The following is a 12,673-nucleotide window of genomic DNA, read 5'->3' as shown; positions in this document are numbered from 1 at the left end:
TTTTTGATATCTGCTGCAAAGAGTTTTATATTGGTAGAAAGCTTGACACACAGAATCCTATTATCGGTCTTGCCAGCCAAGCTTGTAGGGGTCTTTTTTTTTTCTTTCAGTTAGTGTAATTAAGTGTGATGGCTAGTACATCTTTGCATAAAATCTGTATGTTTTCCATAGCCAAACAAATTGTTTTCTGCCTGCCAGCTCAGTAAATATTAAGCGAGATCTCCAGTTTTTCACAGGTATATAACCCTGTCGTTCTTGTGCTCTTTAGTAAGTGGCTGTATTTGTTATTGATGTTTTTGTGTAACTACAAGGTTAGCCTCTCTCCTAATCTCTGTTATCGCTACTAGATAGATTTGTCACTTACTGTACCTCCCCATCAGTGAATAACAACTGTCAGTGAACTGTTCAGGAATGCCTTCATCTTTCCAGGAAAAGCCTTAAGGAGCCTTTTCCCCCCCCGCCCCGCCTCCCCTTTTCTAATGAAAGAGCATGGAAGCTGTAGGACTCTCACTGTGTGCTCTTCAGTACAGTTACTACATGTATTTTTCTGCTGATCTCAGTAGCCACAGGGGGCATGGTTACACAGTTAGGAGGGCTGCTGGGTTCTAAGAATTACTTTTGTTGTTCTGCTGCGTCCTTCGTTCACGGGGTGATGCTTGGTAATTATCTCTTAAATGCCAGTGTGTTTTTATTTTTATGTAGCTGTGACAGACTAGTCTTCCTACACGTAGGCAAACTTTCACATGATGCTTCAATAAAGCAGCTGAGAAGCCAAGCAAAAAGCAGGGCTGATTTGCATAAAGCCCCTCTGAATTAAATCAAAACTTCAGGTTGTGTTACTGGTTGCTATGTGCAAATCCAAACATTGCTCTGAAGAAGCTATTTCCACAATAACAATTTCTAGTGGGATCTGTGGTCAAGTAATACTTCCTAAAAGTATGTTTTCTGGGATGGACCTAGACAGTATTTGCTATCATTACACATAACGGGTAAGGACGATTGTTTTAATGTGTCTAAGATGTAAAGTGCCAGTTCCCATCTAGTAGTTACCAAGTGCTGATTTTAAAAGGTTTGTCACTGCTTGCTCGCTAGTAGGACAGAGATGTGTTCTGGAGCTCTGTGCCGCTTTATCGTAAGTGGTGCTGCAGACAGACGGTCTTCTGCGCGGGGAGTCCCTCTGCGTGCAAGTTCTGAAATTTGCTGTCAGGAAATACCTGCTAATACTTACCTTAAAAACTCACTGCAAATACCATCCAGAAAAGATGTTTCTTGTAAGATCTGAGGAAAGCTGATGCCTGAAGGGATGCAAGCTCAATTGAAGCAACTTAATTAAGGAATTTGAGCAAATATTAGGAATAATCTTTCTCTGTGTACAGTATTTGACAATTCTAAAAGTAGTAACACTAAAACAAATTGTTTAAAATAAGATTGACTTAATGTAGCAGTACAAATATGTTTGTTATATAAGCATGCAAATATAAATTATGTAAATATCCAAGTATATTTCTACAGATATCGTGACAATTTTGAGCTAAAATCCACACTTGTAATTTGAGACTACTTTTAGTGGATTTTTTAATAACCCAGATGTATTAAGATCGTTTTCTCTTGATTTTTTTTTTTTTATATAGACATGAAGAAAAAAATGGTCTATACAGTATCTGTGGGGTTTTTTAGATTTAATTGACAGGAATTTGAAAAATTAATTGGGCCTTTCTAAAGGATAGTTATAATTGAGCTCTCTGCAGGCCCATTTAATATTATATGATCTGTTCATATGTAAGTAAAACTGGATTGAATGGTCCTGGCTAGGCTTACTCTCTGAATCTCTGTAAGGACTGGTTTCTCAGCTGGAAATAATTTCTGAATTGGTGGAGCATTAGATGACAATAATGTGGTCTTTATTACATTATTACTGAAGTAATTCCAAGTCAAAGTTGATAAAATACAGGGTGTTCAACCCTGAAGACACCTTTAGGCAAAGCAGATTACTTTACACTTGCCTATGGTGAAGAGTGTGCAGGGCTTTGAGAGTGTTTGGGGTTCTTTTTCACTGCAGATGGACTTGGTTCAGCAAGGCAGAGGTAGAAATTTTCGTGCTTTTTTGCTATAATGAAGTCATCACTTTTCAGTGAGCAGAGCAAGGCTTTCTCATTATTTCATAGGAATTTGTTCTTTCTAACGATTCCCTATGAAATTATTGTTAAAACACGTCACTGTCATGGTGGCCCTTCAGTTTCCATTCTCTGAGTATCACTGCGAATTTAAGTTGTGTAGGTAGATGCCATTGCTGGTTTTGCATTGGCACCTGTCTAAATTGTATTGTACCAACTGTGCTGCCCTGAGATTTTCACATGGTACCTTTCGCACACACACAGCTCTTGTTTAGTCAACAGACTTCATCGCAGTTGCAATTTCTTTGGTATGTGTGATGAATAATGCAATAGAAGAAAATAGCACTGTGCTGTATTTATTGTTCATTAATGTACATGTTCTCTCTAATCCTTTTAAAAATACATTCTTGCAGCCTATTTGTACTCCTTTCTGAGCATATTGCAGTAGTTTTGATTTCAGTAATTCTTTGTGGCAAGAAATAAACTGAGCGGTACTACATCGATGTGGTATGAAAGCTTCTCTTCGGTTATTCACTCTGCCCGACTTCTCTGACATGAAGGGAGCAAGGCTTATATCTACCAGCTGTCTTGCTGCTGCTTCCTTTAGTTAGCACTGATTTCATAAATCTGGGTCGTTGAAACAGATTTTCTGAAAGTGTGCATTTGAAATACGTTTCCTAGTATTTAAACAGTCTATTCATTATATGAAACTACAGTAGCTCTTGCCTTTTTATACCCAGTTGTCTTTTTAATCTTTCGTAACTTGTTACACCTGTAATACTACATTTGTGTAGGGCAAAAGATGAATTCCACTCGTAGTGATGGTATGATGCGCCATGTAACACATTTGGGCTCCCTGCATCTGTGAAACCCGCAATGTCCGATGAAACAGCCGAGTACGTTTAACAGGATCGTGCAGGGAGTTATAAATGCTTGGTGCATGGTAGCTGGTGTGAAAAGTGTTTCCATTCTCTCTCATCCCGTCGGCAGATGGACAGCGAAGCTGACGTTGTCATCACTTGCTCAGAGTTAACATTCGGGTGAGGTTAACTGACTTACGGTGCAAAAGCTCGCGCATCTGAATCATCATCTAAGGCAGTCAGCAGAAACAGGGAAGACTATGTTAATTAAACTTGATTGATACCTGGAAGCTTTAGACTAAGCCCTAAGGCCTAGAATTTGTTGGGTTTTGGCTTATGTTGTATTTAGGCTTATTTTATGACTTCTCATGCAGACGTCAGAAATGCACGAAGGCACCTGTGTGTTTTGCTCTCTCTACTTAATGTAAGAGCTATGAAGAGAGTCTTCAGCCTGTGTGTTTTCAAAGGTGCTCCTGCAGTGCTTATTGTAGGACTCAGTTTAAAGGGAGTAGCATACTGTGTAATGTCGAAGTGTTCGTATCGCCTCTTTTTGCACAACTGTAAAGATACTTATATTTGTGTGTTTAGATTCCAATGCTTCTGTCCATTTGCATTTTATTACATGTGAAGCACAGGGGAAAATTTGCTAAAACTGTGATCCAGCCTTAAGCCATAAGTGTATATTATAAACCTGGTAACCATAGAACCCTTTTTGTTTCTGGTGAAGCGCTGTTGATATTGCTCTAGATGCTGCTGGATTATAGGTTTCCAGATAGGTTGCACTGTCATTTATACTCATCTTACTTTGTAAATGAGTAAACAAGCTTACCAAGTTACAAGAAATGGATTAAGAGAATCGGTAGTAGTGTTATAATATTGATATATACCAAGGCTATGAAGGAATGTGTCACAGGTGTAAGTTTTTGAGCACCATCTTTGTGATGGATGATAAATTCATTTTATAGACGTATTTTTCAATGTGGCTAATTTCATCATGGTATGGGCTTTGCTTTTTATTGCTGAATATCTTCTGGTTATTCCCCCTTCCCACCCACCCCCAATTTACTTTATGTAACTGAACAGTAGATGGACAAATATATGAGCTTATAATATCCTGTAATAAAAATATTCTACTTTCTTATGTAAATGAGTATTGCATATAAGTGAGGTCATTATTATGCTCTTTGGACCATTACTATGTTAAACAGATTATGAGACAATTCAGAAGTTTGAACACATAAACGGGAATTTCAGCTTCAGTAAACATTCCAAGACAAGTAACATGTCAGTAGAAAAAAGTGAATTCTTCATACGCATTTATAATGGTAAAGAGTTTTTGAGAGTAAGCTGCACTATGTGTTATTGATTATGTTTAATCTTTTTTTTTCTTTTTCCAGTTGTCCATATTTGTCAGAGAAGATTACGCCTGCTATACCTGCAATTGGTGGGATTCTTTTCTTTTTCGTGATGGGGACCCTGCTGCGTACTAGTTTCAGTGATCCTGGTGTCCTCCCACGCGCAACACCAGATGAAGCAGCAGATCTAGAGAGACAAATAGGTAACACTGAAGGTCTGTTGTCTCTTCGCTTTCCTCCCGAGTGTGCATGTACTGTGTGAAGGCAGTGTGCTGCTCTGCTCATGGGAGGAGTTACTTCTGTCTTGCCACAGTAATTGGTCTGGAGCTGTAATGTCTGATGACATTACAGTGATTCCTGTGGAAAGATGTTTGATCAGTTCTTTGCTAAGAAAGTTAATAAAATCCTGGCCCTGGAGAGTCATAGTTAACTACTGTAAATACTTTTCAGCAAATATGGTAGAAGTCTCTCTGTGGTGCACAATAGGGTATTTTTTAAAGTGTTTTTGGCAAGAAAGCTGATATTACAAAGGTTCTACAGTTGTGCATCTTTTAAAGTAATGTACCCTCAGAGTTTAATTTAATTATGTTGTTGTTTATATTATGACAGAGTCAGATAAGTCTCTGTGTTAATATACAGTCTTGTAAGTTGATGCAGTCTTGGGAGGTTTTTCTTCAGTAAGAGTAATAAAATGTTACTATTTTTTATCTGTGTAAAGCTAGCACAATTAAAGGAGAGTGACCTAGACTTTGATCAGCCTCATTACCCTTTGCTGGGTAAAAAAACTGTCTGGACGGCTGACCCCAGAGAGTTGTGGTGAACAGAGTTAAATCCAGTGGGCGGCCAGTTACAAGCAGTGGTCCCCAGGGCTCGGTTTTTGGGGCTGGTCTGGTTTAATATCTTTATTGATGATCTGGATGAGGGGATTGAGTGTTCCCTCAGTAAGTTTGCAGATGACACCAAGCTGGGTGGGAGTGTTGATCTGCTGGAGGGCAGGAGGGCTCTGCAGAGGGATCTGGACAGGCTGGATCGATAGGCAGAGGTCAACTGTATGAGGTTCAACAAGGCCAAGTGCCGGGTCCTGCACTTGGGTCACAACAACCCCATGCAACGCTACAGGCTTGGGGAGGAGTGGCTGGAGAGCTGCCCGGCGGAAAGGGACCTGGGGGTGCTGGTTGGTAGCCGGCTGAACATGAGCTGGCAGTGTGCCCAGGTGGCCAAGAAGGCCAACAGCATCCTGGCCTGTATCAGAACTAGCGTGGCCAGCAGGAGTAGGGAAGTGATGGTGCCCCTGTACTCGGCACTGATGAGGCCGCACCTCGAATCCTGTGTTCAGTTTTGGGCCCCTCACTACAAGAAGGACGTTGAGGTGCTGGAGTGTGTCCAGAGAAGGGCAATGAAGCTGGTGAGGGGTCTGGAGCACAAGTCTTATGGGGAGCGGCTGAGGGAACTGGAGTTGTTTAGTCTGGAGAAGAGGAGGCTGAGGGGAGACCTCATCGCTCTCTACGACTACCTGAAAGGGGGTTGTGGTGAGGTGGGTGTTGGTCTCTTCTCCCAAGTAACTAGCAATAGAATGAGAGGAAATGGCCTCAAGTTGCACCAGGAGAGGTTTAGACTGGGTATTAGGAAAAATCTGTTTACGGAGAGAGTGTTCAAACATTGAAACAGGCTGCCCAGGGAGGTGGTGGAGTCACCATCCCTGGAAGCGTTCAAAAAACAGGGACATGGTTTAGTGGGCATGGTGGTGGTGGGTTGATGGTTGGACTTGGTGATCGTAAAGGTCTTTTCCAACCTTAATGATTCTGTGATTTATCATGAAAATTGTTGATTAAATTCTAGTTGCTACAGCTACAAATATGCTAAAGTGTGCTACCTGGATAAGAAAACACAGGATGAGTTTGCAGAGCTGCTTCATAAACAATGGTGGTGGTTGCTTATTTTTTAGTAAGCTACTAAAGCTTACTGAGAGCTACGATACCTGCTTTGATATGATAGTCAATGGAAATTCCATGTTCTGAAGCAATTTCAGAGGAACGCTCACTCATATAACTGAAAAGACAGATAGCAAGTTTATGCAGGCACAGGAGAAATACCTGTGGGGTACTTGATGTTTAATACTGTAGTATGGTAATACTATAGTATAGTCTTAGGCTGTTTTTACTGTGACAAATAATTCAATGCAGTAGAAGCAAACGCATGCACGAAAGCTGTTGTTGCCAGTGCTTCTGCATCTATAAAGTGTGAATTAGAGGAGTTTACTTCAGACTAGGTTATGTCTGGTTCTCTCATAGACTATATGTCCTCCATAAAGCATTGGTGAAAATATTTGAGGGGCAAAGTCATTGGTTTAGACTCTTACATTATGTTATGGGGTAGAATTCATTTGTTGTACACATGGAGCTGAAGTTCTCGTTTAGTTTCCTCAGAAAGCAAATGCAGTTTGTATGTGCCAAAATCACACTGTGGACCATGCTGGTAAGTGGGAATGATAGGAGAGTTCATGTCAAAATAGCCAGATGTTAACGTTAACATGGCATTAGTTTCCTCTTAGCTGTTAGGAGACAGTAAGCACACCATAAAGTTGTATCTTCCACTTAAAGAGATCTGTCAGACAAAGAAGTACTGTTAAGGTAAACTAAAAAAAGTAACAACTTGTATTCACTATTTTAGGCCTTTATGAACCTTTAGCAGAGTCAAGGTAACAAGTTTGTTTTTAAATTCATATGTACCTTAGTGGTTGTTTGAATCTAATGGTTTCATTGCAATTAAAAAAAAACCCTCATCTAAAGGGCTCAGTTTCAGAAAACTACTGTTGGAGGAGGAAAAATGGTTTTATTTTCTGGAAACGTGCACATTATCTTTGGTATGGATTGTTTTAAGAAGCAGCAAGATTTCAAAATAGAGTGATGAGTTCACTGATCGTCACTACATTGAGACCGTTTTCTTTCACCAGATTTGGAAGGTCTTGACCACAGCTGTTATACTATGTTATGTGTTAAGATAAAAAGGTGTCTGTGTAATAAGCAGCATTTTGTGTATTTCAGAGTGTTTGGATTTGAGTTCTGAAGTGGAATCAACACATTTGCAGCATGCTGGGTGCAGCAGCTAGTTGTACTTACTCTGTATTCTCTTTGTGCAGGTTTGAGGCTTTTGGAGCTGTATGATCATGTAACATGGCTGTTGAACTTTGTGGGAAGGAAATCTTTTCCCATGGCTATGTGAAATCCGAGATGTGTCGTTCAGCAAATTTTATAGATCTGGTATAGCTTCCTAAAAACAGTGTATTCTGCTGGCATCCACATTTCAGGAAGAAAACCTACATTGCTTTTATACATTGTTTGGACTAATTGTGTAGAGCCAGGAGCCAGCTGTCATTGCCATGACAGGAGGAAGGGTACATTTAGCCAGTCAGGATTTAGCTTTGGGCGAGGACTGTACTGTACATAGTATAAAAGGAAGAAAACCATTAGATCCTAGATGGCCCAGATTGCTCAATCCCAGATGGATGAATTTAAATTCATATAAATTTCTTCTGTTTGCTTGCTTTCCAGTATGGCACTCTGGATTATTTAAAAACAAAATCTTCAGTGAACCTGCCCTTACATGCCATGAAGAAGTTAAATCAGAAATGGAGGAGCATTGTGAAGCCATATTCTTACTAAACTCCAAAAAAACATTAAAAATGGATATGGAATGTGTTTATACTGAGGAACTGGAATTCTCTTCAAACACAATAATTTCAGTCATGCTTGTGTAACAGAAGAATTCCTAATATTCACAGAATCCAGATATGTGGAAAACAGATGCCAAAGTTCAATTTGTGTTGCTGAGAAAGCTAACAGATTTCTTAGGAAGACTGATTTTAGAGCTTATTTTTTAGCTTTTGCCAGTGCTATCACTGCAAGTATTTTTCAGAATTAAATACTGAGTATGTTATGTGCTGCATAGAAGTATGTCAGTTGCTATAATGGGGAATGGCATTATTTTTGTAGCTGGGAAGGAAAGGATAGAGTGTGGTGGAAAAAAAAGCATCTCAGAACTATTTGGAGACATCTGGGGAAAATTATAATTTCCCCCTCCTTTCTCTTTTTTGCCCTAACCTCTTCTCAAAAAAATTATTCTCTCTGTAGGAATAACTTAAGGGAGGAGAATGGAATTCAGGCAGGTAGATTCCTCAGTGTTGCCAAAAAGAAATGCCTCTTTATATCATAAAATTGTGTTATAACTTCTAGATAAAAAAATGTTTAAAATTTAGAGTTTTCCAGAAAGAGCCATTTTGAAATAGAACTTCCCATGTAACTGTTTTATTGCTGCTGTAATTACTATGACAGCTCACTTGGGTTCTGTGTCTTTTAAAATGGTGTTTTCCTTCAGTTTTATTAATGCAGTATTTGGGGAGCAGTGGACATTCTTTGTCTATTTCAGTACTGGAGTCCCCAGTAAAATGTCTTATGATTTGAAGGTAAATATATTTATTAGATATTTGAAATCATAAGAATACCTTTCTAATTGAATAACCGTCCATAAGACTTATTCAAAGAACGTAGATTTCTGTTACACCTTTACATTTCATAAGTCTGCCACTGTGACCTCTCCCAGCTGTTTCACTCCAGCAACCCCAGCACTCCTATTTTGTACCTCGTGAGAGGAGGTTCTCATTAGGAAAAGGCTGGAGCACCATAGGAGGACACTGTATGGAAGTCTGCACTCATGAAGCATATTTAAACCAGAAATAGGAGAATGGAAGACATTTGTACCAGAGCCCATTGACCAACCATCTTTCTTTCACTTTTTATATTAACAAATCCCTTTAAACCCATCCTTGGCTAATGATAGGATTTCAAAGTTGATTAGAAGCAAGATTTGCAGACAAATCATTTGGCTTCTTACTGCTGGTGTTCTGTTTTGTTTTGTTTCTTTTCTCTGTAATGGGACAAGCATTGATCATTGAGAGAATAATTTATTCCTACTGTAATGTGAGATCATTGTGAGGAAAAGCTGGAGCATAACTGTATATGAAGAAAAATGTTTTTGAGAGTTTTCTTAACTCTGGTTAAAGCAAAGATATACTTCTTGTTGCTTCTGCTGAGTAAAAACAAAGAGTCATCAGTTTAGAAGAGAAAGACAGGTATGGTGTTTTGAATTGTGCCACATATACTGGTGGCTGATAGCTCAGCTGTAGAAAAATCATAGTCCTAATTCTTTAACCCGTTTGAAAATGAATGAAATAAAATCTTTGTGAACAGTGGGAGGCTTTTGCACCTGCATTTGAGAAAGGAACAGAGAGGAGCATAAGATGCTGAAAAGAATAATAGTACCCATCTAGGTACTGTCCTACATTCCCTGTCATCACTGTGGATACTTTTCCATTTCTGTGTCTGTTTCTTTGAATTTCTTGAGTCCCTTAGGCAGAAAATTAAATTAAAATCCATTAATGAAGCTGCTACAGAAATTTACTGGCTGATTATCTACTAGTAATAATGATGGTGCAGTTGGGGGGAAAAATTTTCAGAACAAAACCTTATATATCCTATTCTTTTTATGCTTTCCTATGGAAATTTACCTTTTCAGTAATTACATATAAAGATGATAATGATGATGGTTTGTTAAATGTGATTGCAAGTGAGTTGTTGAAGAGTAGATATTAGGATTTCGTTATCTTGCTGTGACAGATATTTTTCACCACTGTATCCAGCTGCTTGGTGAAATCTTGAGTGTTCTCTAATCATGTTTTCAATATGCTTTTATTAAAGCATTTTCCCCAAGTTAACTGCAGCAAATGAATTTCTCAGTTTCTAAATCCAGTACCCATATATGCAATTATAATGCAATATATACAATTTAATTGTATCTATGGTTTTGAAATGGACGTGGTTTAATAGTCACTTTAGAGTTTTTGTGATGTGCAGTTTAATTCTCTATTCTTATAGAACGGCAGACATATAAACAGGCTATAAAGATTAACTGAGTGTGTTCTTGGCTCCGTTTGAAGGATGAGGTATTTTGAATGCTTGCTGATTGGCACAGAAAGTGGCTTAGATCCATTATTTTCATAATCCAGTGGTTATAAAGACAAAATACCAGAAGGAGCAGCAAGTTGTTGTTTGAGTAATGAAAACCTAGACAGGTAAGGCAGAAGGCAGCACTATAACAATGCATTGTTATTAGGGCCTTGGCACAGAAACCAGTTACCACAGTTTGTTTCAAAAGTTCTTGGGTTTTGGTTCCTGTTTCTGGAGAATGAATCCTGTACTTTCTGGTGTTTTGAGTCTACTCTGGGTCTCTTTTCTGCCTCTTATTTGTATTGCATCTGTTATGTACATACACCCTGAGTTCTGCCCTGTCTTTCCTGTACTTCTGTTCAGCTCTGCCTCCATGGGTCTTACCTGGATCCTACTTGGTTGCATCTTTTGTTGTCTGTCACTCCTTCATCTTTTTTTGATCCTTCCTTCCACTTGGCTTTTTACTGACCTTGGGTTTCTGCAATGGGGTTTCCTCAAATTTTTTCCTTTCTCTGGATTGGGTAGGTGCCTCTTTCTTGTTGAGGTGGTAGGAGGGAGAGCCAGGTTCCTTGCCCTGAGTGCTTGACCTCAGCAGTCTCCAATAAACCTGGATCTGCTGGAACATTACATAGAATTATAGAATAATTTGGGTTGGAAGGGACCTTTAAAGGTCATCTAGTCCAACCCCTCTGCAATGAGCACGGACAGCTTCGACTAGATCAGGTTGCTTAGAGCCCCGTCCAGCCTGGCCTTCAATGTTGCCAGGGGTGGGGCATCTACCACCTCTCTGGGCAACCTGTGCCAGTGTTTCACCACCCTCACTGTGAAAATCTTCTTCCTTCTATCTAGCCTAAATGTACACTTTTTTAGCTCAAAATCAATGCCCCTTGTTCTGTTGCTACAGGCCCTGCTAAAAAGTCTGTCCCCATCTTTCTTCTAAGCCCCCCCTTTACTGGCAGGCTGCAATAAGGTCTCCCCAGAGCCTTCTATTCTCCAGGCTGAACAACCCCAACTCTCTCAGCCTGTCCTCACAGGAGAGGTGTTCCAGCCCTCTGATCATTTTTGTGGCCCTCCTCTGGACCCGCTCCAACAGGTCCGTGTCTTTCCTGTGCTGAGGGCTCCAGAACTGGACGCAGGACTCCAGGTGGGGTCTGACCAGAGTGGAGCAGAGGGGCAGAATCACCTCCTGAGGGAGGTGATGATCTTCAGAGGTCCCTTCCAACCCCTACCATTCTGTGATTCTGTATTCAAATGTTTGCTATTCATTGAAGTTTCAGAGGTGGTTGAGTCATCTTGCTTAAGCATCTGAAAACGTTTAAAAGGTTTGTTTCAGAAAAGGTTTGTTCAGACTGCTGAGCTGATCAAAACCACTGTCCTTTCTTCAGTAATAGCAAAACCAGTCGTCTTCCAAAAAGGTCCAATGGAGTCTTGAAGTGAGGAACTATATTGCCAGCAAATGTGGAGTTTGGGGCTCAAGTTCCCAAATATGGGAGCTTATAGCAAGTTTAATGGAGAGGAACAAGCTAGGTAGCTATAACAAATCCTTCAGACCTAAAATTGTGATTCTGGAATGAACAATAGAAATGGAAAGAAACATCTTTGTACTGTTAATATATATTTTTTTTAATGTGCCTTAAAAGGATGTATCCTAGTGGAGTGGCATCTATGCAGCAGGAAAGGCTGGGTGGCTCCAGTAACTGTTCAGATAAATCACTTGAACAATTTGGTAAAGGCATTATTTTTATTTTCTAAATTTTGTGTATGTAACGTGTCCAATACATAGCTTCTGCTTTGTTCTAGTTGTTCTAGATACTTGAGATTTACTCTGCCCTACCTGTCTCTTCGGGAAGCAGCCTCACAGAAATTATTACAGATGCAGTGAGAAACTCTTATGTCCCAAGAGGAAGAATTCTGATTTAAGAACGCTATTTTGAAGTTCTTTTAAAGCTTATTGAACTTTATATTTCTACATCAGAAAGCATAGAATAGGATGAGCTGATTAAGAAGAACAGTTCTCAGAATAAGACTTTCTAAAGAAACTGCCGGTACTTCATTCATTCACGTGACTGTTTCGAAACTGGGTGGTCATGCTGACAGCATGAAATGTTTCCACCTAGGCTATCACTTTTTCCAGGTGAAGATGGACGACTAACAGAGCTGTGCTGCTGCTGTTTCCACCACCAGGGTACAGGAATGGAAAGCAGTTTTTTCTTGAGGATTTGGTGAGGTGGTAGTAGCCCAGCCACCATCTGTTGTCATAGCAAAACAAAAAGAATTGCAAAAAAATTAAGTATGTCATTAAGGGAAAGGTACCTCTATTATTGAAAAATACTATATTAAAT

The 12,673-nt window shown here is 39.6% G+C and overlaps 1 protein-coding gene across 2 annotated transcripts in view; it reads left to right on the top strand.

Moving 5' to 3' along the window:
* ZDHHC14 (zDHHC palmitoyltransferase 14) overlaps positions 1 to 12,673 on the top strand; it is a gene marked incomplete at its 3' end in the record, with an annotated part of 110,878 nt that overhangs the window by 57,580 nt on the left and 40,625 nt on the right. For both annotated transcript variants that reach the window (XM_081998104.1, XM_081998103.1), the window contains exon 2: positions 4,372 to 4,532. In XM_081998104.1, the coding sequence (XP_081854230.1) occupies positions 4,372 to 4,532 (161 nt within the window). The remainder of the gene's footprint in view (positions 1 to 4,371; positions 4,533 to 12,673) is intronic.

Source organism: Phaethon aethereus (genome assembly GCF_964289735.1).
Source record: "Phaethon aethereus genome assembly, chromosome: 3".
Taxonomy (NCBI): domain Eukaryota; kingdom Metazoa; phylum Chordata; class Aves; order Phaethontiformes; family Phaethontidae; genus Phaethon; species Phaethon aethereus.
The sequence above is the reverse complement of the archived record's forward strand: the minus strand, read 5'-3'. Positions and strand labels throughout refer to the sequence as shown.